General features: G+C 28.8%; 2 protein-coding genes across 8 annotated transcripts in view; both read right to left on the bottom strand.

The window, feature by feature from the left end:
• LOC107064872 (uncharacterized) overlaps positions 1-23,139 on the bottom strand; it is a 50,225-nt gene extending 27,086 nt beyond the window's left edge. For 2 of the 4 annotated variants that reach the window (XM_015318027.2, XM_015318028.2), the window contains exon 1: positions 22,538-23,139. In XM_015318027.2, the coding sequence (XP_015173513.1) occupies positions 22,538-22,710 (173 nt within the window). In that variant the 5' untranslated portion in view covers positions 22,711-23,139. Of the gene's footprint in view, positions 1-5,814; positions 6,844-22,537 lie in introns of those variants that run through there. The other 2 variants (XM_015318026.2, XM_015318029.2) reach the window with 2 other exon arrangements.
• Positions 23,140-24,436: 1,297 nt separating this feature from the next.
• Positions 24,437-27,398, bottom strand: LOC107064837 (uncharacterized). 4 transcript variants are annotated; one of them, XM_015317918.2, is made up of 3 exons: positions 27,008-27,398; positions 25,790-25,988; positions 24,437-25,436 (listed from the first exon to the last, which is right to left on the bottom strand). In XM_015317918.2, exons 2-3 carry the CDS (start codon positions 25,958-25,960, stop codon positions 24,972-24,974), a joined length of 636 nt encoding a protein of 211 aa, XP_015173404.2. In that variant the 5' UTR covers positions 25,961-25,988; positions 27,008-27,398; the 3' UTR covers positions 24,437-24,971. The 4 variants fall into 4 exon arrangements, with proteins under 4 accessions (XP_015173404.2, XP_015173405.2, XP_089030799.1 ...); XM_015317919.2 differs by having other exon boundaries at positions 25,790-25,954; positions 27,008-27,397; XM_089174673.1 differs by lacking the exon at positions 27,008-27,398 and adding an exon at positions 26,557-27,001.
• Positions 27,399-27,730: the final 332 nt, after the last annotated feature.

Below are 27,730 nucleotides of genomic sequence, written 5' to 3'. Positions count from 1 at the left end.
ATTAAATTCATTTATAAATGTTTAAACACAAATAAAGTATCCTGTTGAAAGTAAAATAATGACATTAACACGTTGAACGACACGTCTATTTTTAAGGAAGTCCCCCGTCAGGCCACGGGCGCCGTTTAGGAATACCATGTTATACGCTGTCAGTCATCGGTGACTGACATGACTCAAACGAAAATTCTAGTGTCAGTCATCGATGACTGACGTGGCGCTCAACGTGTTAAACAAAATATTTCAGTGTAATTTTTACAAACAAATAAACAACTTCATACGAGAATAGGATGAAAAGTTTTGTAATTTAACCAAAAGATAAATTTGTTTTCTATATTAAACAAACAAAACTTTTCAATTCCACTAATTTGTAATATTTTTACACATGTGTTTGTTATTTTGTTATATAAAGTAATTAATTAGAATTACATTGACATGATAATTATAGAAACTAAACTGTGTATACAACTTAATCCGATCAGATTTCACCAAGTGAAGGTGATTTTTTAAAAAAAGGTCAGAAAAGTTAACAGGAAGTAAAAAAGAAACAACGAGGTACAGAAAGAAACTCGCAACATATAAGCGTGATATTCTTTTTCTTTCTGTTTTTTTTTTTTTTTTTTTTATATACATATATATAGGTATTGTATATCTACAAATGCGTAGAAATGGAAAGTTGTATAACAGAAAATGCTAAGATGAGTAATAATGGCGTGAGAGAGTCGAATAACAATTTTACCACAATCAAATATATTATATAATAATTATCCTATTAAATATAGATTTGTATTTCATTTTTCTTTTTTTCCTATTTCAATAATTATTAGTACAAACGAGAAATTTCAAAAATGATAATTTTTAGTTACACAATGTTTTATTCTTCATATTAATTTTTAAACTAACTCTTCTCAAAATAATTTCTAATAATTCTAACTCAAAAATGACTATCAATAAATAATAATAATAATAATAATAATAAAAATAATAAAAATAATAGAAAATTCATAATAAATATTTGACATAGTTCATATTTCCTATGAAATATAAACTACGTGAATGGGTTGAAAAGTTTTGTGCTTGATAAAGAAAAAAAAATACCAGTTTTTTTTTTTTTTTTTTTTTTTACAGTCAAAAATAAATTTTATTTTTCGATATAGTCTTTTCAATACATCCTCGTATATCATACTAAACTACTTTATATTGTATTATACTGTACTATTCTGTATTATACAGTATATATATATAGAAAATACATATACACACCATAAATGAAATCAATGTGGTATTGGATAATAAGTGTAGAATCATTCTAGTTATACTATTTGAAGGGGGAAGGGAAAAAAATTGATGAAACTCACGTAACTGAGACTCTTTTTGAAAGCATTGATAAATCTTGTACCAGTTTGTCGCTGTCACGCGACTCTGATTACCCATAAATTTTCGAGTAATCATTCTATCGTCTGCACGCATACTATCTCGATATCGCGTGTGTCTTCTCCAAAAGAAAAGATATTTCATATTATAATAATACCATGTAAAAGAAACAAAAACAAGGCATTCATTTATGTCTGCATTGCAGGAAGGTATAATTACATATTTTTAAATAATACAAATAATAATGATAACAAAAGTGGAATATAATTATAATGATTTGTTCAATTTTATTGACTATAATTATACATAAATATATAATTTGTTACATTTACAGGTGAAATACAACAATTCTTATTGGGATCTCTAGCAGTTGAATACGCTATCTGGTGGCTAAATTCAAAATTAGAGTAGATAGGTCGAATTGCTACGCCACGTGGGGGGATCCTTAGCACTTGAATACGCTGTCTGGTGGCTAAATTCAAAATTAGAATAGATAGGTCGAATTGCTACGCCACGCCCTTGTCAGAGATCCCAATATATTATTTTTCAGATCAATTACTGTAAAATTTGTAGCATAAAATCTGAACAAAAATTTACCTAAAAATATTAATTAATAATAAAAATTTTTACTTCATCTTGTACAATAAATTAGATATATATTACAACTTTCTAAATAATGTTAAAACATGATAAGATTTATTCAAAATAACCTAAAAATAATTTATTATTTTGTGTATACAAAATGTAAGCACATTAATTCAAAATACACACACACACACACACACACACGAGTACACATGTGAAAAAAAAGAAAGAATAGGCACATTATTGTTACGTACAGACACATTTGATACTCGTGTACGAAATGAAATGGTAGTCAGCCTACGCGGGAAAGAATGACGCGGTGAACGGATGTAGAAGGAAATTGGCGTAATAACCATAAACAGTCACTAATGTGACAATGAATGTGCGACTTTTCCTATGGCTATTTAGAATAACACTAACGATCAATTTTAAAATGAAATAATTATAAAAAAAATCAAAATAAGACCTAAAAAAGCAAGGTAAAAAAAGAAAAATGTATGATTCGACGACAGTGACCTCTGTGAAGACGCCATGTTGATATTTTGTATTATTCATGTCCACTTCACGAATAGAAATGATTTATTTAACGAGATTATTGTGATTAGAGAAATAAAATATGTTGCATTATTATCCTCGAACTTGAACATAGAAGGAAACAAATTATTATTAAATTAGTATACCTTCATCTCATTTTATTTCATTCTTTCTTTTCCCATTAAAATATCCCTTCCTTTTTCTCACGAACAAAAGCATATTATATATAATACACACTCTAAATAAAGGTACGAAGTATTATAGTATTGTTTAGTCAACGTCCGAAGCAGACAATAATGATCACAATAACGGAAGTGTCAATGACTATTATATATGCATAAGATTCGTTACGAGGGAAAGTGAATTTCCTGTTGAACACTATTCAACATAAGTTCAAAAGGATAACATTATATTATATTATATTTCTCATGTTACTTTATAATAATACCATTAGAATTTTGATTCACGTAAAGAACGTTTGTATACTCGTCTAATTACTTAAAAGGAAATAGGTACGTGTATTAGATTTCTTTGTGTATTTTATCGAAAAATCATTAAAGAATGATCAATCCTGATTTATATTCTTTGTCTCGAAGATTTTCTCAGAATTTATGTGTGAGACATTTTATACGATTGGATTTAAACAAAAAATTCCTAATCAGTGGTTCTCAATGAAAATACCATTGAATTTGTTTTTATTTGAAATTTGTTGATGAATTTTGTAAAAAAAATATTTGAAATTTGTCAATGTGAATAAAGCTTTAGGATCTCTTCTTTCTCTCTATAGATCACGATCTATATAAACGTTGGATCGAAGATAATAAGGTCGTAGCAATCTACTCTTCTTTATAACGTGACCTTGTCTCCTCGTTTCCGTACTTTTATAGATGTAACGCACTATAGCATTAGTTAGGTTCATCGACCGGTTCTCTCTCTCTCTCTCTCTCTCTCTCTTTCTCTTTTTCTATCTCTTATTCAATTTTATTTGATCATTCTTTGAAAGGTTTCTTCTCTCATCCTAGAAATTCATGTTACGCGAATATAAGAATACGTCCTTGGGTTAGAAACAAAGCGATTACGTCTACGAGAAATGATGTCTTACAAATTTTCTAAGCTCACTCAGTTATATAAAATAATATAATTATGTAGAAAGTAACCAGGATTACATCATATTATTTGTTTAAAAAATTAGAAAAAAAACAAACAAAATAGTTTAGAAAATTTGTTATTGAATATCGTGAAATATCTATATACCACCCCCCATTTTTACCCTTAATCACACGATATTTATTAACTCGTCTAACAGGGGGGGTCCTATTATATTTCATTTCGTGTCTCATTTAGCATCATGCCTTGGTAATGATGATCGGACGTATAAATTTTCATTCGCTCGTAGAAGATTATCGCTTCATCCTGTGGAAAGATAGGGTTAGAGAGAAAGAGAATTTATTATTGGGCTATATTATTATCGAGAATCTAACACGATTGTCACTTTTTGGGGGTTTTTTTTTTTAATAATTATATATTATAATTAAAAATATTAATATTAATATTAACACATATACGACTAGCACATTTTTTCCTTTTTTAATACTGAATACCGGTAAAAAAAATAATGAATTATTAAAATATATACTTAAATAATAAAATATAATTATTTAAATATTATATTGAAATAATGAAATATACATTTAATATATAAAATTTATATAAATATATAAATATAAATTTAGTTTTATTATTATTATTATTATTATTAATTGGCGTTAGGAACTCGAAAGTTCATTGCCGCAAATACCAAATCCCGCCATTGTCCCCATCCTTCATTCGCGGTCTTCGTATCCGCGAATTTTAATTTTGAATTTTTTTTTAGTTTTATTAAATTTGTAAAATTTAAAATGTCGTGAATTACGTCAACGATCGCGAATGTGTTAATAATTACATTTTTTCATAATTATCGACTGAAGGTAATAGGAAAAATTATATTTTAAGGATAAATAAAAAAAATGAAACAATTGTAACTTCAACACTTTTTTTAACATCAATCGTTAGAATATTTTGAAAACATTATTTTTCGATTAATTATAAAACGAGAATTGTATGGGATCGTTAAATCGGTGAAAGATCTATTACAAGAAGAGGAAGATGATGATAACTGTACAATCGTATTACCGTAATGCTGATTTGCATACAATCGATGAAATACAGTCGAAACTGTACATCCTTTTTTTTAATATTATTCCTAATATGGAAACTTAATGACAAGTGGGTTGTTAGTTAGTTAGTGCATTTGTCTTGTAACGTGAAAACATCAATAATAACAATTTCTCTCCTTTCAATAGGAACTTTAATGCAAAGGAGACAGAAAGGAAGAGAAAAAGAGAGAGAGAGAGAGAGAGAGAAATTTTATTTTCCTGATTTTCTCCAACGCATTCCAACTCGTTTCACACAGCAACCGTATTTTTCTCTCTTCGTTGAGTGAAACGTACAAGTATAACGCATCTACAGGGTGTCTTATAAAAAATTTATCTTTATTTTAATGATTTTTATTATTCATTTTTAAACAAAACATAGAAACCAAAAAGAATATGGATTATTTTATTTAATTGCAATATTTCAATTAATTTCAATGAATTTATACAGAGATGGGTTGAAAAGTTCTGTGTTTACACCCAGAATATAAAAAAAGAAATACTTTTATGTTTTTACAAAAATAAAAAGAACTAAAATTATTACTAGACTAGGCTTTAAACTATTCAATCCACAATTTATCCATTATAAATTTTAATAATTTAATATATTTTATATTAAAATAATTTAAAATTTAAAATTTTTATTTGATAAATAATTTAATTATAATTTTATTTATTCATTTGTTTTATATATATATATATATTTAATTAAATTTCTTTTTTGACTTATTGAGTCAGCCATATTGGTATTTTTTCGACACCTAATAAATAATAACTTTCCTTGCCTATAATAAAAATTAAATATTTGTATATATTACTCTATATATTTATATAAATTAATATTAATTATTTATTATATTATATTTATAAATATATATTTTCTTAGAAAATATAAAAATATCTGTGATTTATCTGAAATATCCTTCGACATTATCTTGACGTTCTTTCTTCCCTCTCCCATTTGAAAAATTCGAATTGCTAATCCTCAAATTTGAATAGAAGGAAAACAACAAAAAATACAGAAATGCGAAGGTAAAATAAAACAAATAAACAAATAAAGAAATAAAGAAAGAACGATGGAATGATACTACAGAGACACGTGACAAATGAAATTCATGTGAAGAAGACGTACCTATTGGTAGCATCGATGGTAGCAAAACGAGATTTCTCGTTGTGGAACGGCGTGCCGAACGTCATGACGGAACAGCTCGATAAACTCCGCCGTTGTTGAGAAGAAGAAGAAGAATTCTTCGTAATAGAGGACGATGATACACGTCCGTCGTTTCTTCTGGCGTAGCTCGTAACACCAAAGAGTTCGGTTAGTCAGCTGATCGCACGATTTTTCATAACTTCGCTGACGGTACGCATCTTTATTACTATCGAAATTTCTAAATCCAACGAGAAAATTCCCTTCCTTCTTTCTCACGAATATCTTCCAAATCCGATCTTCTTGTTATTAGTTTTTTTAATTTTTCAAATTCTTTCACCAATGAGAGAGAAAATGTCAGAGAAGTATGTGTCAAAAAAATAAATTGGGATTACTACAAACTCTTTCCCACTTCTAATTTGTATCCTCAAATAAATCTTTCTTATTCTTGAAAGATTCAAAGTGAAGTTTGACTTAACGGTATCAACTTCTTTTCTTTATAAAGCAAGCGCGTGTATTACGCGTATGTGTGTTATGTGTGTGAGTTGAGAGAGAGAAAGAGAGAGGAAATTCAACAAGAATGAGCCCAAGTGCAACGACCCTATTGCTTGCGTATACGAAGATTGTGTGTGATGAGATCCTTCTTGTTAATGATCCTTTTTGTTATTTATTTTAAATAAGATTTTTTTTTATCCTTTTATTATTCGCCACCCAAATTAAAAGAGAAAAAAGAAAGAACTCTTTTTGAGATAAAACGTATTCAACGATGATTTAAAAAAAAATTAAAGGAAGAAAGATAATAATACGATGTAGTTGTGTAGGAAGTTATTATAATAAACTATCGGCGTTTCTGTTTCTCTGTCTCGAAAGGGTAAAAGTTAAAATTCGAGACAATCGAAAATGACACGCAATGTTCACAACGCGGCGTCTGTCGGGCGACTGACTACCGAAGAGTACCGAACACTCGACACGATCAACTCCGAACCCCTTCGCGTCATCCCCACCACCCGATATTTCATACCGCTCGAGCTACCCTCTGTCGAATCCCTATCATACTTCTCCCACCTAGCGTTAATGTCCCTTTCGTCCTTCCGCACCACTAATTTTTCAAATTAAAAGTATATAATTAATCCTTTGAGTATTGTGAACGCACATACTAACATTTGTTGAAAGTTACCGAGTATAGGGATTACGTACGAGCACATGCGTTTATTGATATTAATCCAAATAATGTCAATGTCAATTTTTTTCCATTTCAAATGATAATTCTTTCATGTTTTGTCTTTAATAATTAAAATTATGCTTGATAAAAACTTTCTTCTGTTGTTATTCCATTTGTAATAATAACGATTGTAATTTATTGTTAACTTTGTTTATTAAAATCAATCAACGAAACTTTACCCTAGCAATAAAGTATTCCATCCCTACGAAACATTTCAATTAAGAGGATTCTTACAATTCAAAAAGGTTCATTTACTTATTTCCAAGTATATATTTTATGTTACTTTATTTAACTACTTTTCACATTAGAAACGTAATAGTAAAAACAAATAATTATTAAAATATTCATAAATTTGTTTGGTACAAGTAGCGCAAAAAAAAAAAAGAATAATTTTAGAGTGTTTTTAAGAATTGATTTTTATATGTACATACATATATATATAAATAGATGTGTAATAAAAACTGGGTTAAACTCGTTCGAGTGAAAAACTTGTAAGTTTAATAAATCAACTACTTGAAAGAAAATAATTAATTATAACGAAACAAAATAACATGACCCAAATATAATATGAATAAAGAAAGAAGAGAAAGGGTAGTAAAGAGTGAGAGAGAGAGGGAGAGAGAGATAGAGTGATTAAAAGTATCAACAAAGGTTTTAAAGATGATATGAAAGAAAGCATCTATGAAAAGCATCGGTGACGCAGTTCCGAACGTTCCACATATCCTATGTGTCCTCTCTACGTCATACTATTATTTCCAACCCCTTTGCTCAGTGGTAAGCTTTACGAAGCAGATAAGAAGGGTTGATCCATCTAACACATATACTATTCCAGATATTTTCTCCAAAGGACGATAAATTAGCATTTGAAAACGGAAGATCAAGGGATAAGGAAATAAACTATGTGAAAAGAGTTCCGGAAAGTCAGCCATTTAGTCAACCAACCAATCAATCAATCAGTCAGTCAGTCAGTCGGTTGGTGAAATTCGGTTTGGTTTGGTTCGGTTTAGTTTTATCTTTTTATCTCTATCTTTATTTCCATTTCTTTTTCTCTCTTGTAACCACTCTTACGATTTCGATACCGCAAATGATCGCAAACGTTACGACGACCATGACCTTGTCTCATATTTCAAACAAGTTGTTATGCAAGGACAGACACTCGAGAAGCTACTTTCGGAAGATGAAAAACTTTTCATCTTTCCTGTGCATCATCCTCTCTTTGATTTTAATTAATGATGATAGAAACTACGAAACAGATTAAAACATTTTTCTAATTTTCATTTTATCAAGAGTCTCCCCTTTAAATTCGTGAATTTAACTTTAATGTACTCACTCATCGTCTACATTTAAATACTTCGTTTGGATGAAATGTCAAAACATTTTTGCCAAAACACTCGTATACTTTGAAATCCAATGAGACCTGATGAAATAAAACATGGTGGATAATAACCTATGTAAAAAATGACACTTCCCAACGATATTCATCCATCATTTTAGACAAACATCAATTGTGCCATTTCTTTCTGTCAAGGTATATAATCGTAAGTATAATCAAAAAGTCACTTCACTCGTTTGGTTGTTGTTATTTTTTTTTCTCTTTCTCCTAAATCGCTTAATAACTTTATCAACTTCTAAAACACATGTGTGAGTTTTGTTATTTTGCTTTTTTATTTTTGTTGTTTTCGTTGATATCAATTTGATTGATAGAACGACAATAACGACAATGAAACGATAAATAAAATCCTTCGTACTGTTCTGTAGAAAAAAAAAACAATATTTTTTGTTTCCACGATTCCATCATATCTGGATAACACACAAACATAATCGCGGTTATCGTCAAAGAGTTAAACTAAACTCGTATTTTATTTCAACGTTTCGCGACCACCCTCCACTTCTGTGTAACCTTTATCCCAATATCCTAAAATACATATAAAACTTGTTCATAAATATTAACCACAAATCCTGATATTGAATGATTGATGGACGACCAACCAACACAATGACATAACAAATAAAACAGGTATACGTTTTCGATATCCGTTGTATTGAACATATATTTATTTGTATTTCCTTTCATCTCAACCTCCTCTTCCTCCTCCTCCTCCTGGACAACGGACAGTAATTAACATGGTATTGTCAGGAAAATTACCTGATTCTCGTTTCATTTCCCCCCCCCCTCATTCCTTCTCCAATCCCCAATACCTTAACCAACTTCCAAAACACGTGTGGATGTCTCTCTTTCCATGGATATTTGGCTTGAAGCCGAGAGCTGTGAACACGGGAAACGATTTGAAACGGGGGAAGGGGGAGAAGAGTGTGTCTTTCGAGTGGATTTCGAGAGGAACTAGTCTAGTGCACTGCATCACAGTGAAATGCACCGAACGAAAGAATGAAATGGGGATAGATGCATCGTGTATGTTCATTCGATGAACGATTACAGATGTGTGGACTTGGATCACATTGAAATCTCAATGATAAAGAGTAGGCTTATGTTAGAGTTGATGTTATCGACGTAAAGTGTATCAAACTATCCCTTCAACCCCTTCTACTGTTGATGTTTCCTGATTGTATATATCTATCTCTTTCTATCTGTAGATCCAGATCTGGATTTGTATTTATCTCTCTCAAACTACATATCATTCGCTGCATTGGTCGATTCCATATGATTGTTTTCGAATGAAGTTGTCTACGGTAAATCTAATCATAGCTGAGAGATCTCTAATTCGGGAAATACTTGATACCACCCCGTTTAAACACGCCATGGTATAGAAATAAATTTGAACATGTAATACTACGAGTACGAGTTTAATTTACGTGTTAACATCTAAACATACAAATATCGTTTTGTTGCAATTTTGTATGATTTATTACGATTACAATCGGATCATTTGGAAATCTAACTAATAACGAACTAAGTTATTTTTTTTTCTTTTTTTTTGTTTGTGATAATTATTATAATTTTGATTTAAATTGATGAGTCTAATGTTGGTTTCCTTTTTTCTTTTCTTTTCTTAAAATCATTAAAAAACAGGAACATGCAATTGTGTTTTTGGATTAACGACAAGTTAATTAGGAACCTAAAGTTATCTGCAAAATCTATCTTGGACAATTTTTAGAAAGTTTAGGTTTTAGTTGTTGTTGTTGTTTCTTTATCTTTTGTTAAATAAAAGGAAGAAGAACGCGCCATAAGGAAATATCCCGCAGTATCCTTGAACCCTTCGATCTTAACAAGCGTGACCATTTAATTCGACTTAAGACTACGAATTCCGGAGTCACGCGAGCCTTCTTAATGCGCGTGCCACGATTAGAATCTTTCTTCTAATCTAAAATAAGCAAATATATTTATGTATGTACATATATACACACACACACACACACACACACACACACACACACACACACTAACGTGGTTACTATAATGCGAATGCATTTATGTCAAAATATTAAATTATCATCGAGCTTCAAATTCAAAGCATCCACCTAATGCAACTGCATACAAAATTATACTTTTTTTTATTTATTACATTAATGTATAAATTAATTTATACATTAATATAATAAATCAAATTATTGCATTTTTATTTTTTAATAATTAATAATTAATAATATAATAGTTAGAATAATTTTCTAACAAAACAAAAAAAAAGAAAAAGAATAAAATAAAAGACAGATTTATTTATAATATTTTATTTTATTTGTTGATTTCTTTTTTTTTTTTTAATATTTCTGTATATTTAATTATTTTGTTATGCTCTTACTTGCATTATATGCAGTACACTATAAGTCTGTCAGGATAGTTAGGGATTTTAAACGGCTGTAATGGGTCGGTAATTAAGAGAGCGCATCGAACGGGGTTCCAGTTAATTGCGCGCACCAACCTAAGTAAGGGTCAATCACCTCGAAAAGAGAGTACGATGTACACTATGGAAGCAAGGTCAATTAAAAGGTCATCCAAGCTTGCACTACGAATTATTTTTTTTAATCTCCGAGATGATTTTTTCTTTAATCTCATTTTTTTTTTTTGATCTATTATTTAGTTTGAACGCAAAATTTGGTTATTTCATTTTTTCAATCGAACAAACATCTAACAAAATGAATTTATTTCTATGAAAATTATTTTTGTGAGATTATTCACATTTTTTCTATGAAAAAAAAAAAAATGAAAAGGGAACGTGGGAGCCACAAAAGAAAAAAAAAATTAAAAAAATAGTTAAAAGAAAGAGTCACGTTTCTTTTCTAACAATCTCGAAGCCCACACATTGAATACGTGATATCAACGTGATGGTGTTTCTCGTTGGACCCTAAAGAAAACGACGTTGAAATAAGAAAATGAAAATGCTTTTGATATACGTCGTATGGTGTTACCAAGAAACAGAAACACCCTCCCTTGCGTCCAAAAATATTTTCTATGTTTCACGTGTCGCATGATTCATAGGGAATTTTCATTAAATGTAACTTATAAACTAAAAATAATTTATAAATGGTAATAATTATTTTGTAAAATAAAAATAACAAAAAAAACAAAAAAATAACAACAGATCCGGTTATAAAGTGTATTCATTTGTTATGTAAAAAAAAAAAAAGAAAAAAAGAAAAAAAAATTAAATTAAATTCTATAAGAATATAATTTCTTTTTAAATCAAGCAATTTAGATGCAAGTTGAATTAATTGCTCGATTATTATATGCATGCGTACGTTAAAATCATAAATAATTTATACATATGAAGGTGTATACCGTAATAGTTCGAATAAAGTGTTACAAATCAGTTTTTTTTTTTCTTAATTATTATATGTAAAGTTACAATCGTAACGCAATAAGTACAATTAGTAATAATTTTTTTTGTTTTTGTAAAAATAGAATATTAGAATTAAATCGTCATGTCGATGACTTACTATGATTGCAATGTACGATATCTTAATGTGAATCAACTTATAATTATCCAACGTAATTCTTGTTAAATAGTATTGTTAATCTTCGTTAAAATAAAAAGATGAATCGATAGATTGTAAGAAAACATCATTATTCTATTTAATTCACCGATTCCATTTATAAATCGACTAAATCAGCCTACTTCATCCGAAAGATCCGTTTTTCCTGGCCAGTTGCCCGAAACCAATTCGTTATCCATCGTGACCCTCTTCTTCTCATTCTCTTCAAATGAATTTATTTCTTACAAAGACGATCATGAGAAAATACCAAAATTCGAAAAAACGATTTCATAGATTTGTCAACAAATCGTCATTTCTTTCTATACTGACATTTCACACTTTTCTCGAAACTTGAAAATGAATCTTCGTTATTAATATTTCACATATTTTTGATCACCAATTTAAAAATCTCACATCGTCATATTAAAATTCGAAAAGATATACCTCGAACGATAAGATAAAAATAAACTAATTGATTAATCGTACAAATAATATCAAATAAATCGTGCTCGGTCGGTATATTGAGAAGAAGATCGCGTAAAATCGGTTCGTCGGCAAGGAAATTTTCTGTCCAATTTTGACGATTTTTTGTCAATGATTTTTTAATCAAATTTTCATCGTCTTTGATTCGTTCGTTTTCTTTCTTCTTCATTTTGTTGTCGTTTCCGATCGGATAAATGTTCATCAACATTTTTCGTACAAATTCGTAACCCTTGCGAAAAATCGTTACAATTTCGTCCATTTTTTATTTGTATTATTTTTTTTTTTTTTTTATTTCTTTCGTTATTTCGTTCGCGATAAATTATTTCGTTTCGACCGATCATCGACTTTTCGTCGACTGTACTTTTTCGCACTGGCAACTGCGATCTAAGCTCGAAACTTTTCGATTACCTAACTTCTCTTTCTCTCTCTCTCTCTCTCTCTCTCTCTCTCTCTCTCTCTATCTCTCATTCGACTTTTAACATCGTCATCAGTTAAAACTACTTTGTAATATTACGAAATCGTGATTTTATATATATATATATATATATATATATATATATATATATATATATATATATATATATATATATATACATATATCAGTGGTGTGAAAACTTGGCATCTTCTAATCATCTTTCGTAGTTTTATTTGAATATTTATCTTTCTTACATTTACTAGATGAAAAATCTTTTACGAACTAGACGCTACCACCATTTTGAATTGTAAACTAATTTCTTTTAATCTTACCACCAAGCATCATATTTTTGTCTTTAACCAAGTGAATATAAAAAAAAAAAAAGGAACAAAAAATTCTTCTTTAAAATTTCAAGAACAATTTCAAAATGCAATCTACTATTTTAATCTCATCTTTAATAAATTTATTTGAATTCATCTCAAATTATAATACAGGATGAAATTTAATCTACAAAAATATTCTTCTTCATGAGGAAAATTTTTACAACCACCATTTGACCTTATCGAAAATGTTCGTTTAATCGTAACTTCATTTTCCAACCTTTCTCTTTATAATCACAGTTACATCATTTCGTAACAATTAACTTCATGAAAAAATAGTCCACGATGTAATATTGAATTCTATACTCTGAAGAGGAAGGAAAAAGAAAAAAAAATGATAGAAATCAACTATCGACTCACGTTTCTTGTCTCGACGGATACGACACGAACGTGTCCTTTTTGATCCTGGCTTTGGTCAAATGCATAAATCAATAAAAAAAAAGAGAAATGTATAAGAGTGTTAGTAACACTCTGACGTGAGAAAATTGAGGACGATGATAACTCAGAGAATCATTGATCTTTCTCGTGCTATATGCATAAACCACAGAAGAAGCACGTTTCTAGCCAGGTATTTGTATTTCGGTTTTATAACTGCATTCTAGTCGATAATGCAACTGAACTTTAAACTAATAATCAAACGATTTTACGCTAATATTGATAACTATTACATAACATATTCGTTAGTTAGAACATTTAACAGTAATTTCAATGCTTTAATGAATTAGAATATTATCAAATTATCTCATTTATTATCTCTCATTTATTTTTATAAAATTATTTAAATATATTCGCGTTAGAATATTTAACAGTAATTTCAGTGTTTTAATGAATTAGAATATTATCAAGTTATCTCATTTATTATTATTTATTTTCATAAAATTTTCTAATCAAATATTCAATAAGATTATGATTCTAATCTTGATAAATAAAATATAAATGATAATTCGAACTCAAATAAATTGTAATAAAATAAAATCACATCATACAAATGCAAATTTGATTAACATATTTTTAAATTGAGTATAATAAAAAAAAAAAAATGTGAAATGAAATTGATATAAACACTCACCGAACATGAGGAAGATCAATCCTTCTGATAAATGAATTTGATCACTTGAATCATCCATGTTTCTTAATAAGTATGACAAATAAATGTTTGTATAGGATGATATAAATGAATCAATAAAATAAGAGTATTAAATCGATCGAACTGATTCGAATAAGAATGAAGTATGTAAACTCGTGAAACTACAGTAACCGACTAACGCACTAGGAGGCCGTTGACATGGCTGGTGGGTTCCTATTAATAAAAGGTTGCCAACGAGTGCATTCTAGGTCCGACGGAGTTCCTAAAATAGCAAGAATACCTTCACTGTCGAGAACAACTCGACCGATTCAATTTGAAAGCATTATGAGTACTATATAAGTACTATTATTTGCCTTTGAGTGTTCCAATAAAACTCATAGTTGTATTATAGTAAGTGACTTTTAAAGTTCATTCGATAAATCTGTCAAAAAAAAAAAAGATCTTTCAAAATGATCACGATACATTTATCTTTTAGTTCGAATTCTTAGTTTTTCGATATTTTATTAAAGTTCTAGAAAATAAAATCAAATGATAGTATTAATGATAATCATGATAATAATAATGGCAAGCCATTTGATATATTAAACAAACAAAACAATAGTTTTGTAAAAATTTATAAATTTCTAAACTTAGGAAAAATAAATTTATTTCAATGAGTGTATTTATTGCTATAATAATATTATAACAATAAATTTATTAATAAATATTTATTAATATAATATAATATAATAAATTTATTAGTATAATATATAATTAATAATTTAATTTATTTATTTATTATTATATATTAATTTATTTATTATAATAAATATAATTTATTAATATAATATAATATAATAAATTTATTGTTATAATATAATTAGACAAATTTGCGCGTTAAAAATATTTTAATTAATATTTTTTAACTATAAATCCATTTATTATTTTATTTAATTATAAATCAACCAGAAACTTGAATAAACATTCGTTAAAGAAATCAACGAGTTAATTATGAAAATTTTGGTATAAAATAAAAAAAAATACAAATTTAATTTAATAAATGTTGATTATGAAAGATTTTTTTTTGTTTTTGTTTTTGTTTTTGTTTTTGTTTAATTGAAAGTATGCTTCAGAATTTTCATTTTTGTAGAAGTTCTACGATATATTTTTTGCATTGATATAAAATAATTATTATAGTTGAAAATTCTTTACATTTCTTTTTACCTTTCTTTCTTTCTCTTTCTATTTTTTTTTTTTTTTTTTATTCTTTCCAAAAGAGATGTTGGAGAGCAGAAATAAAACGTTACGATCTAAATAAATTAAAAATAGCAATTCCTGCCTTCTAACCAATTCCTGACCTCCTTCTGCATTATTACTTTTTCTACGAAACGTTAATAATAAAATAAGAAGAACAAAAAATATTCATTCATTCATTCATTCATTCATTCAACACTCGAATCTACTAAAAAAAAAAATAAAAAAAAAATTCGATCGTGCTTTGTGAAAATAATTTTGTTTAAAAAAAAAAAAATTAATTAATCATTCCTTCATTCCTTTTTTTTTATCAACAAAATTCATAATAAAATAATCGATAAACATATTATATCGTTTAACGTGTATAATCAATTTGTTTTTTTTTTTTTTTTTTTTTTTTAATAATTCATTTTTTCAACGAGTTATTAAATTCTTTTTTTTTTCATCAAATTTTCTTAGTCACCGATATATAACATCAATATGTAAATATAATAAATATGTAAATAAATATGTAAATATGTGAATTTCTCCGTTGGTCAATAAATGAATGGTGTCCATGAATCTTCTTCGATGGACCAAGGCCATGATCTTGACCTTAACTGTCAGAAATTGAGGATCCGACCTCTTTGCATCGAAAATTGAAACACAGAAGAGAAAGAAAGAGATCGAAATAAAAAGACGTGATTTTAAATTCATTTCGTTCTATCTATATATGTGTGTATGTATATATATATAAATATATTTATCATGTGTATTTCCAACATGCGAATGTGTTTGACCAACTTTATTTATATCATAGATCTAGTGGAAGGTCTTTTAATTCTCATCGATTTCTACCGAGTTATCTAATCTTATCTAACCAACGTGTATATACAGGGTAGATCAAAAGTTCCTAAGTCATTTTATTTAAATTAATTACTTCTTTAACAAACTAGACTAATTTGTTTATTAAATTTTCATATTACAAGTTTAGTTTTTAAAAAGAAAGGTGGTGGGATGTAGGATTTTAAAAATAGATAAATAATTTTTCTAATCATTCCATAAAGTTTTCATAACACTCAAGTACTTTTGTGGCATAACATTTACTATAAAAGTTTATATTATAATTATTAACATAATTTAATTAATTAACTATCTATAGAAAGTTGGTAATAGTATAATATTAAAATAATTACAATATAAAATATAAATATAAATATAAATATAAATATAAATATATAATACAATATATATAAAATATAAAATAAATATAATATAATAAAATATATAACCCTATTATATATATATATATATATATATATAACCCTATAATTAATTATAATATTATTTATAATATATATATATTGATGGTAATGATGGAAAACAAAATAAAAAAAATCAAATGTATAGATCGAGATTCTTTTTATTTTTATTTAAGAAGAAAGACTGAGAAAAGTGACCTTGACATTCTCGCGTGTCATCGCTCGATAGCCTTGAAGATAACACCGAAAAATTTCCGAGAGTAAAAGAAAGAAAAAAAAAGAAAGAAAGAAAGGAAAGTATCTATGTGCGTGTGTATGCGTATACATGTATGTGTGTTTAGCTAAAAAGACGGTGCATTCATTGGGCAGACTATTCATAGAAAGAACGAAGCTACCTAGCTAGTTTCATTGGTGAATTCTTATTCAAACATACCCCCTTGTGAAAAGATGTTCGAGATAGAAGAAGAAGAAGTAAAAGATTCCTCTTTTGGTCCATTCTTTGACTCGAAGGTCAAGATCGTTTCAATTCTTACTGAATGTTACCAGAAATCATCCTTACATAGTCAACAAAAAATTATATTTTTCTTACTATTTAACAATTTGCACTCGAGATTAAAGTGGCAACTCGGACGGCGCTGATACGGCGCCCAGTGACTGATTTCAAGTCTTTTGTTACTCTATTTGTTTATTTACGATGTTTGATAAGATATTTCTTTTAAGATATATTTAAAGGTAATACTTAAAGGGACTGTAAGGTTTATTCTGATCGTAATACACCTAGAGATAGACGGAAGTAACATATTATTGTGATACGTGTCCTGATAAACACCTAGAATGCAACTTGCGTATTGTTTTACGAAATATCATGCAAAAACTATTATACAGAGTATAATATTTCTCAAATTTTGTTATTTTTCATATAAAAATAAATAAATTGATGAAATTTGATTATTTGTATATGTTTGTTTATTTATAAATGACTTTAAAGTAAAATATTTTCCTAATTTGGCCGAAATCGTCTCGAGTTGCTGGTTAGGGCAAACGAAAAAGGCCATCAAGTGCAAAGGGTTAAATAATAATATAATTATAAATAAAAATGTTCACTTAATTCTCAATTAATATGAATAATTAATTCTCACAAATCAAGAGGAACAATTATTGATAAATCGATAAAATAAAAAATGTTTTTTAATATAAAAAAAATTATGAAATATTTTATAGGTGTTCCGTTATTGAAAGAGAACAAAAAATTCAATTCAAAAGTAATATTTAATTTATTGTTACGAGACTTCAAATTTATACGAACCCTATAGAGGGTTAGTACCAGAAGGTATATAAAAAAAAATGAAATTTTTCTAATGGATAAAATATCGAGATAAAATATCGAGATAAAATATCGAGATAAAATATCATGGCAGGACACATTTGAAGGAAGGTAGGAAAAGAGGAAGGATGAAAAGGAAAGGAAAGGAGAGGAAAGGAGAAGAGAAAAGAAGAGAGGAGAAGAGAGGAGAGGAGAGGAAAGGAGAGGAAAACGCGTCGGGTCGATTCTCTCTCACCTACTCGACCCAGCCTCTCTTCAAACTTCCCCTTCTAGCCCCCTAACATCCCCTCTCGTCCCTCTTCCTCCATATCTAATCCTTTCCCTGCATCTTGCATTCCTCTTCATTCCCCTTCATCCCTCTCCCTCTCTCTCTCTCTCTCTTCTCTTTCTCTTTCTATCTTTTCAAACAAGTCCTGTCGTAGTGATAACTCGCTAACGTTCCAATTGATTTCCCGCCATTGTTCTTCTACATTGTCACGTGACTTCATTCATTACGCCATTATTTTTATCAAAATTCAATCATAGATAAGTTTCTTTGATAACGAATAAAATCAAATTAAATGAAATGAATTTTTTTTGGGGGGGGGGGGGAATTTCATGAATGTGTGGGTGGATGAATGAGTATATATATACATGTGAATGTTTGTGTAAATTTTTTTGTTACTTTGACTTATTTTTTAGGTTATTTCTTTTGTAAATCAAAGCTGTATGCGTGTTTAAAATGAAATTAGATATAATTAGTGAGATAGAATTGGAAATAAGTAAAGATAGAATAGATGTGAATGCAGAAATCGAAAAGATGGAGTAGTTGGTGAATGTATGCGTGCGTGTATGTGTGTCGGTTAGAGAGAGAAAAGTGGGGGGAAAGGGTAAAGGAATGGGGGAGGGAGAAGTAAAGCTCCTCTCTTGGCTGCTGTGGATCGATAGAACGGAGCTGCGTGATATGCTCAGTTTTCCACACGAAAAATACCGATAGATAACCGGTTATTGTTAGTTCTTCCATATCTTCGTTTTTTTTTTTTCATTTTCTTTCAGACTTTTTCTCTACGCTAATATTAAAAAAAAAAAAAAGAACCAAAACAAATCCAAAATTAAGAGAAAAATATTCAACTAATTGATAAGCAAATTTATCTACACTTGAAAAAATTTCAACGATGCACAATCATTTAATAATCCAAATTAATGAGGTTAATTAATCCGTTAGCAAAATTGTATTACAAAAAAAAATATGTTTAATATAAAAGGCGAGATTTATTGAAAATAAAATTAAACAAAAGTTATTAGGAAAAATTAAAAGGTTACATATTAAAAAATGAAATTAATTGAGTAAAGATAAAAATGAATACTATAATATCATAACTTTATTAACACAATTCTATAATAATTCCAATCAGTTCTATATAATATTAGATTGTCCGGAAAGTTCATGACGATTTCCGGTAGATGGCATTAAAGTTCTTTTACTAAAAACAAAAAAACCTGAAAAGTTCTGAAAGGTTCGGAAAGGAGGAAATTTTGAAGTTACCCTTAAAGATGGAAAAAGATTGTGAAACAGAATGACACTTAGATATTATTTAATAAATATATACCAACAAAAAAAAATCTTAAATTGCAAAACATTTCAATCTTCCATTCAAATCGGCACGAACTTTCCGGACAACCCAATAGAATAAAATAATAAATATTAATAATTTGTATATTAAAAAATGATTATTACGAATTATAAAAATGTTTCAAATTCATTTGGAAATTATGAATAAAGTAACTACAAGGTTTTAAAAAGAATATGGTGTATAAAAGTTTGTTATACCTTCGAAGGGGTGGTAGATAAAATTAGAGGCCTACCACCAATAGGACGTTTGATATTTTCATGGAAGGAAGGAAGAGGTTACGCTCGTTTCGTCGATCGATGACGATGACGAGAAACTCTTCGATGTTATATCGTGCGAATGTCGCAAAGCTGACGTAATGGTTTGAAAAAGGTAAAGTAAAAGGGAACATGTGAGGTGTATGATCGAGTCTTTATAACGTCTAACAACTTTGACGTAATTGCTTGAAGCATACGTGCATATCTAAGACATCAATTATTTTCTATGTCGTCTATTTTTATATTTCGATAATCCAAATAATGTGCAAATGATATTTTCGAAAGAAAATATAAGTACAAATATTAGATTGTTCGACAATTCATTTCCTTGTTATCATAAAAATTTACCCTTCCGTACGGATAATTCGTTCCATTAGAGTGGGTGCCACTAACTGAAATGAGTCCTAAATGAAAAATGTGTACATAAGATGTCGTATATATCCGACCCTCATAAATGAAGGTTTTAGTGGACATTAATTGTCCTATAACATCAGGAAAAATAACTGAGAAATTGAATTTATTAAATTCGATAAAGCCTTGAATTCTAAATATGAACATTTAAATCGTCTTTGATTTCTAAAATTATTTTACCAACAAACTAAAAATAAATTTTCGTTCTTCATAAGTAAACTAAATATATATTTCAAATAATAATTTATTAAGTTCAATTAGTATTTGATAAGTTATTTAATTGATGAAACAATAATGTATATAATTTACTATTCTTTTTAATTAATACTAAAACATTACACATTTATTTATTACCTCTGAATATCTGAAAAAAAAAATAATAATTTCTAATATAAATTTTGAAATGCACAATATGCTTCTTATAATTAGAAAAGATAACGTGCATAATTGGCAACGATTTGGAATTAACATTTTACGGACTACTTCTTATTCGTTATTCCGTTTACCGTTAAACGACCGTCTTTTGAAAAATATCCTCAGCCTTATATATACATAGCCAGGAGTAATATGAAATTATTTAAACACTGTATTTTCATTCCGCGATTTTATCTGCTTTTAATCTAATGCCCGTAGTTAAACTAACGTTAGAGAACTACACTTATCGATCGAGTTAGACGATATTTGCATTAATAAATAAATAAACAAATAAAAAGAAAATCAATTGATTGAATGATCGATTGATCGACATTCTATTTAAGACGTCAGATGTTTAACCTTTTGATAATTCATAATTAATCTAAGCAAAATAGGATAGAAGATAAAGCTTACTTAAAGTGTGATATTCATTCGGTCATAAAATCCACGCATTTACGTGAGTATGTCTATGTTCACGTTTATATAGGACAGGTGACCGAGATATGCGAAGGTCGTTGACCTTTTAGTAATATCGTATGACGTCATTGATTGTAGGACCAACTTTATTTGCAGCTTTTACTTCGCCTATAGAATCATCGTCATTGTCGTCGTCGTTGTCGTCTGTCTTCCCAAAGACCTTTCTGTGGTCTTTAACTTCATAACTTGATACTTTTATCTACAGGCTGTTGCAAAATATGTGGACATAATTTCTAACTCGATTTTATATGTATCAAATGATCTCACGAATAATAGATTCAATTTTTCAGCTATTTTTGAAGTTGTTATTCAACGATTAATATTCACCAATGCATTTATTTCACCATCAGCTTCTTCGATTGGACACAATTCAAATGTGATGCATATTTCAAATCGAAAATGATCAAAATGAAATTTCTTAAAATAATTTTGAGATGTTTAAAATTGGCGCCAGAAAATAAGTTATATTCCTTTTTCCAATTGTAAATAAAAATGTGGTCGTTCATTTTGATCGTAAAAGAGAAACGTGAGAAATAAGGTTGAGAAAAGTAGAAGAAAAGAAAAATAATTTTGGATAGTGTAAAAAGGAGAAGATCCAGGATTAAAAGAGTGTATGTATCATGAGTTCATCGGTGTCATCGACCTCGAAGGAAGGAGAGCAGGAACGCGAGAGGCTAACGCACATAAAAGTGAGAAATGCAGGAGCCAGCCAGGAACGACGAGTGGAACCAATGAGAGGGAGAGAAATAGAAAGAAAATAAGATGGAAAGGGAAGGTGTATATCCAGGCTCTGGTAAGAGAGGGAAAATGAGAAAGAAAGAGAGAAAGAATCAACAGTAATGAACTGAAACGCATGTGCCTGCCTACGTTATCAACACAAACACAAACAAAAACACAAAAGTTAAATAAACACTAAACTAAGGAAATATAAAAAGAACAAAAATAAAACAAGAAATCCATGTACCCTTTTTTTCTCTATCTTAATGTTTATTTCATTTCCAAATACAAATATAACTACGTACTATTGTATTAAAAACAAAACATTAAAAACAAAAGGGGTAAAATAAATAGGTAAAGGTATACTGAACCCCTTTTCTTATTGCACATTTTCTCATTTACCGAATTCCAATAGAAATGCGCATTATGTGCAGCACTTTAATATGAAGGAAGAAAAAAGGGAAATAGGATGATGGTGAAAAAAATAAAATTGATAACAATTGAAACTTACCCCTTGCGTTTCTTTCTTATCCTAACAGAAGATGTTGATCCATCACTGTCATCATCATTCTCCTCAGAATGTGGATCGTCGTAACGGACAACAGTGGTTTTTCGTTTACTCGCGGCATGGCTGCTGTTATCCTCGTCGTATTCAGCCTCCGGATTTGCGACGAGCGAGTACATCGACGAAAAGACTCTCAATGAATAAAAGTTTGACGTCGACCGGGTCTACTGGACGACATCGTACTTCCTACCCTTTTGTTATACCTTGAGAGGGAGTACTTCACCCTCTTCCTCTCTTTCTACCTCTCTCTCTCTCTCTCACACCTTCTTGCTATATTTGTTGTCCTCTTTTTTGTCGGTTCATCTATTATTCTTTTCTTTAATATATACCCGACGAAATTCAAATCCCTTTCTTCCTTCCTTCCTTTCAGAAACACGAATTCTTTTCTTAATCAGCTCGACGGCGCACAGTTAGCCCAAGGCTGTATATACACACAATTACATATGCACTTTATATATATACAAACACATATACACGTAAGAGATTGATACGCTCGCCCCTACCAACGATGCGCGGCTAACTTCACCCTTCTTACCTCTCTAACCCTCCCACCACCACTACCACCCACCCGTACACTAGCGTGGCTCGGGCCACACTGAGCTCCGGCTGAATCCTCCTTGATCACTAGTAGCGACACCTTGCGATAACTTTCGTAACTCGTAGGATGCAACTCTCATACATGGATGGTATATACCTGTGTATATCGGTCATATTTCATTTTGCGTATTTCTCAACATTGCAACAAATATCGATACATTCAATAAATGTTACATATAGTGTAATAATACATGTTACGTATAGAATTTTTCAATCTTTTTTTTCCAAATTGTTACTTCATCGATAATAAAAATTCACTAAAAATTTAAATAATACATGTCTGAAATCCTTCTAATACAATATGATGCAACACCTTGTCAATTTTAAATTTTTCAATGAGAATTAATTCCTTTTTTTCTAAAACTCGATTAAAATATTAACATCTTCTAAACAATTTTCATTTTTAATTATCCACTTGATTAAAATCAAAATAATCTCTCATTATTTAACATAATGGACTCCTTGAATTCAAGACTTCAAGATTACTAGGTCCGTTCCTGATAAAACAGGTCTCTTGGGGGACGTTCACATGTAAGTGATAGTACTTCGATCGATGCACTCACCCACACAGTTACAATTTGCCCGCCAAAAAAGATGAGTCAAACGATGTCCGATATTTGGCGGGAAAAAAAAAACAATACAAATATTTATGGATACACAGATGATCAATTAAAATATTAAACAAAACGAATAATACAAATAAAGCTCGTGCAAAATTGTACGCATTTAACATTTATAATTATTGATTATAATTTCAAGATGACCTTGCAAATAGCTCATATCTTTTATCTAAAAACATTTCAATCGTAAAATTCATATCCATTGAATCTGTACGTAACTATTATACCTAACAATCACGATTATTATACTTTGAAACTTACATTCTAAATGTACAATATTTTTGCATTTATGTATGTACAAAAGCACATATATATATATATATATATATATATATATATATATATTATATGTTATTGTAAATACAGAAAATCGGTTGTAACACGCAAGAGTCGATAACAGAAACGCTAACAAGAGGACTCACCTACCTCCAGGATTATTCTTGTGTATTGCTCTAGTTGGAAAGCAGCCAAGAACGAAGGAACGTGCCTGTTTCTTCTTCTTCTTCTTCTTTTTGAATTCGTTGTTCGAAAGTGGCCGCGACCTTGAGGTCGACGACGCCTATTACCACAAACGTGTAAGTTAGTAGTAACTAAAATGCAGGTAAATTTACAGGTAACACAAAATATGTGCATTACATGCATACGCGTGTATATTTTTATATTATATAGGTTTTAAGAATATTATCTCAAATATATAAGAGAATATAATAGATAAATACATTTTTTATCTACGATCGATTTACTAATTTATTATAATATATTTTTATAAGTTGATAGAACACATACTTTCGTTGTATATAATATATCTATACTACTACATTTTTATTTTTAATTATAAAGTGACGTATATAAAAAATATAATGTCTTGATAAGTCGACACACGGGTCACCATGACAGAAAGAAATAAAAGAGAGTATGTTTAGGACGAACTAAGAATTACTTCGATGATGATACTTCAAATACTGTCACTTCTTTTTTAAAATATTTCGTACGAAATATATCTTATAAATAACGATAACAATATTTTACGTCATCGAAGACGTATTTACTTTTCTTCGTTTTTTCTTTTACTTCAAAATACAAAAAGAAAAATTTAAAGTAACAAAAAAAAAAAAAGAAAATGAATTTCAAGTTCAATAAATAAAACGAAATGGGAATATTATTTATTTGTCTTTTTTGGTTTCCTCATCGTCCTTTTCTTCCTGTTCTTCTTTATCAATCGATAATAGATCCACATTTTCGGATTTTTTCGGTGATCCATCGAATTTGTCCGAAGATTTTTTATTGTCAAAATGTTTCTTTTCTCTTTTAGATAACAACTTTTCTTCAGGAATTTCAGTTATCTTCACGTCTTCATCATTCTCACTTTCTTTTTCTTTTTTTTTAACTACCTCCTCTTCATCCTCTTCCTCCAGCTTCTGTTCCTCTTCCAAAAGATAATCCCAATCATTAATCTCACCGCCGTCACGCACCTTTTTCAATTCTCGCTTCATCATTTCGAAACATTCTCTTCTTTCTTTCCATTTCTTTGTAATTTCGGCGTTTTGTTCATCCGTACTTTCTCCTTCCAATAACATTGTCTTCTCCTTCTCTTCACACTCGAGTATATATCTCTCATAATCATCAACCTTGAAATAAAATAAAAATACAAATTTGTATTATCCTCCATTTTGTAAAAAACAACAAGAAAAAATTTGATCATAAATACTTTAACAATAAAATTTAATTTAATGAACCACTCAGTTTTGACAAAGAAATTGTATCTTTTGTTAATATTGGAACAGGTAAATAATTGCAGTAAAAATTGCATCGATGCACTTTATGGTTGATGGATAAGACAAAATTCTTATGTACCGACGTTACCGACTCTACCTCAAAGTAACAATTATCCCCCTGTTAGATGGCACTGAAGTTCAAACTCTCCCGACAAGCGCCATTTTTTAAAAAATTAAATATTTAAATACTTAAAACAAATATATACCTTATCCTGTAACATTTGTTGAACGTCGTTTTGTTTTTTCAAATGTCTTGGAAGCCAAAAGCAGGCTTGAAGAAGTCTCAAAAAAATCCAGACTGCTCCAGCTAATGCCAAGTAGGAAAAAGCGGTGAAAACCATATTCGAAAGGTCCACCGTGATTTGTTGATGCTTCATGGATGACGATGATAACGAAAAATAAAATCTGTAAATTATTTTTTAGAATATTTTTGTTTTAAAATACTCTTTTAGCTAATTTCGTGACAGTACTATCGAATAGTGAAATAATGTTGTTTTTTTTTCTTAATAAGGTCATTATGAGTAAAGACTATACATAGAGTATATAGTATATATAAAATTAATGAATGTATATAACTAATCGATTATACGATATCTGTTTATCGTTGACATTATTGTGAACGTTGAGAACATATCGATTATAGTTTATGCGATGTACACTGAATACTCTTTCATAATGCATCATGCTACTTTACTAAGGAATAGTTATATACAACTGTACGTGTGTGTACGTGCACGTAGTATATGTATTTAATTTTTTCTCATTGAACAACCAAATACTTCTATTTATTTAAAGATAGGGGAAGGATTACATAATAGACATGTAGGGTGTTTATATAAAATAAAAGAATAATTTAAGAAATAATTAACATCGTTGTAATTCCCATCGAATCGATTTTAGTCGTGTGACATAAAGTGTGTGTAACACAAATAAAGAAACATAAAAAGTTCGTCAAAGCAACGTTCTTACTCACCATACCGTGTAAAACACAAATCGATGTTAACATACATCTTCTCGTACAACGTATGTATGTCGCGTGTACTCGGAGAAATTATGTAAATAAAGTTAAAATTATAATGTTAATTTTAATTGAGTGCATTTTTTGTTGTTGTTTTTTTTTTTTGTAAAATCTTAAAATATGTGTATACATGTATATTATTCAGTAATTATAATTATATAGAGTCGGATAAATGAATAAATAATTAAATTAAAAAAAATGTATGAATTGTTTGATCTTGATCGACACGAAACAAAATAACGAACCAAAATTGAAACTCACTTATACAAAATTTTTATTATAAAGAATTGAAAATAAAAATTAAAAAAGAAAATAAGAGAAAACAGAAATGTTTTAATTTTCATAATTTAACATAAAGTTTAAAATTATTGAGAATAATAATAAAAGAACCAAAATGGCTACTTACCCTATTAAAAAATATACATGTTCTAAAGTAGAACAACGAGTTCTAATCTAAATATCAGTATCCCCTACGTATCTTCTTTTTTTTTTCTCTTCTATCTTCTATTATAAGTAATGCCAGATTACGACTGTTGAAGTAAAAGAAACTACGATGTGTCGGACTCTGCCGACTTGAACAGGGCTTTCCACTACTGACCCCTATCACACAACAATCGATATATGGATGAAAAGCCACGTATGATCAAGGGAAAGGAAAAATAAGTCTAGGATGGTCTCGATAAAATCTTCCTGTTAGGATATATTAACATTAATAAGAAGATTCGTAAATTAACCTATATAATAATAATAATAATAATAATAATAATAATAATAATAATAATAATAATAATAATAATAATTTAAAATATAAAAACGAATGTGCGTAATGAAACAATTTATCGATCTTTCAAACAATTATCAACTGTTAATTTACAAATTAATATTATTTACAACATATATATATATATATAAAATGAGGATTACACAATAATAATAATAATAATAATAATAATAATAATAATAATAATAATAATAATAATAAAAATATGTGTTTTAATGACACATACACAAACACACAACAAATGTAATTTAAAATTCGAATTATCGATAAGTGGAGAAAACAAAATTAATTTCGTTGAGACTTTTTTTGGGGATAAATTTAAAAAAAGAAAATCTATTATTGTTATTT

Source organism: Polistes dominula, unplaced genomic scaffold (genome assembly GCF_049000335.1).
Source record: "Polistes dominula isolate Pdom_NZ unplaced genomic scaffold, Pdom_raw_medaka contig_16, whole genome shotgun sequence".
In the NCBI taxonomy this organism is placed as follows: Eukaryota; Metazoa; Arthropoda; class Insecta; order Hymenoptera; family Vespidae; genus Polistes; species Polistes dominula.
The sequence above is the reverse complement of the archived record's forward strand: the minus strand, read 5'-3'. Positions and strand labels throughout refer to the sequence as shown.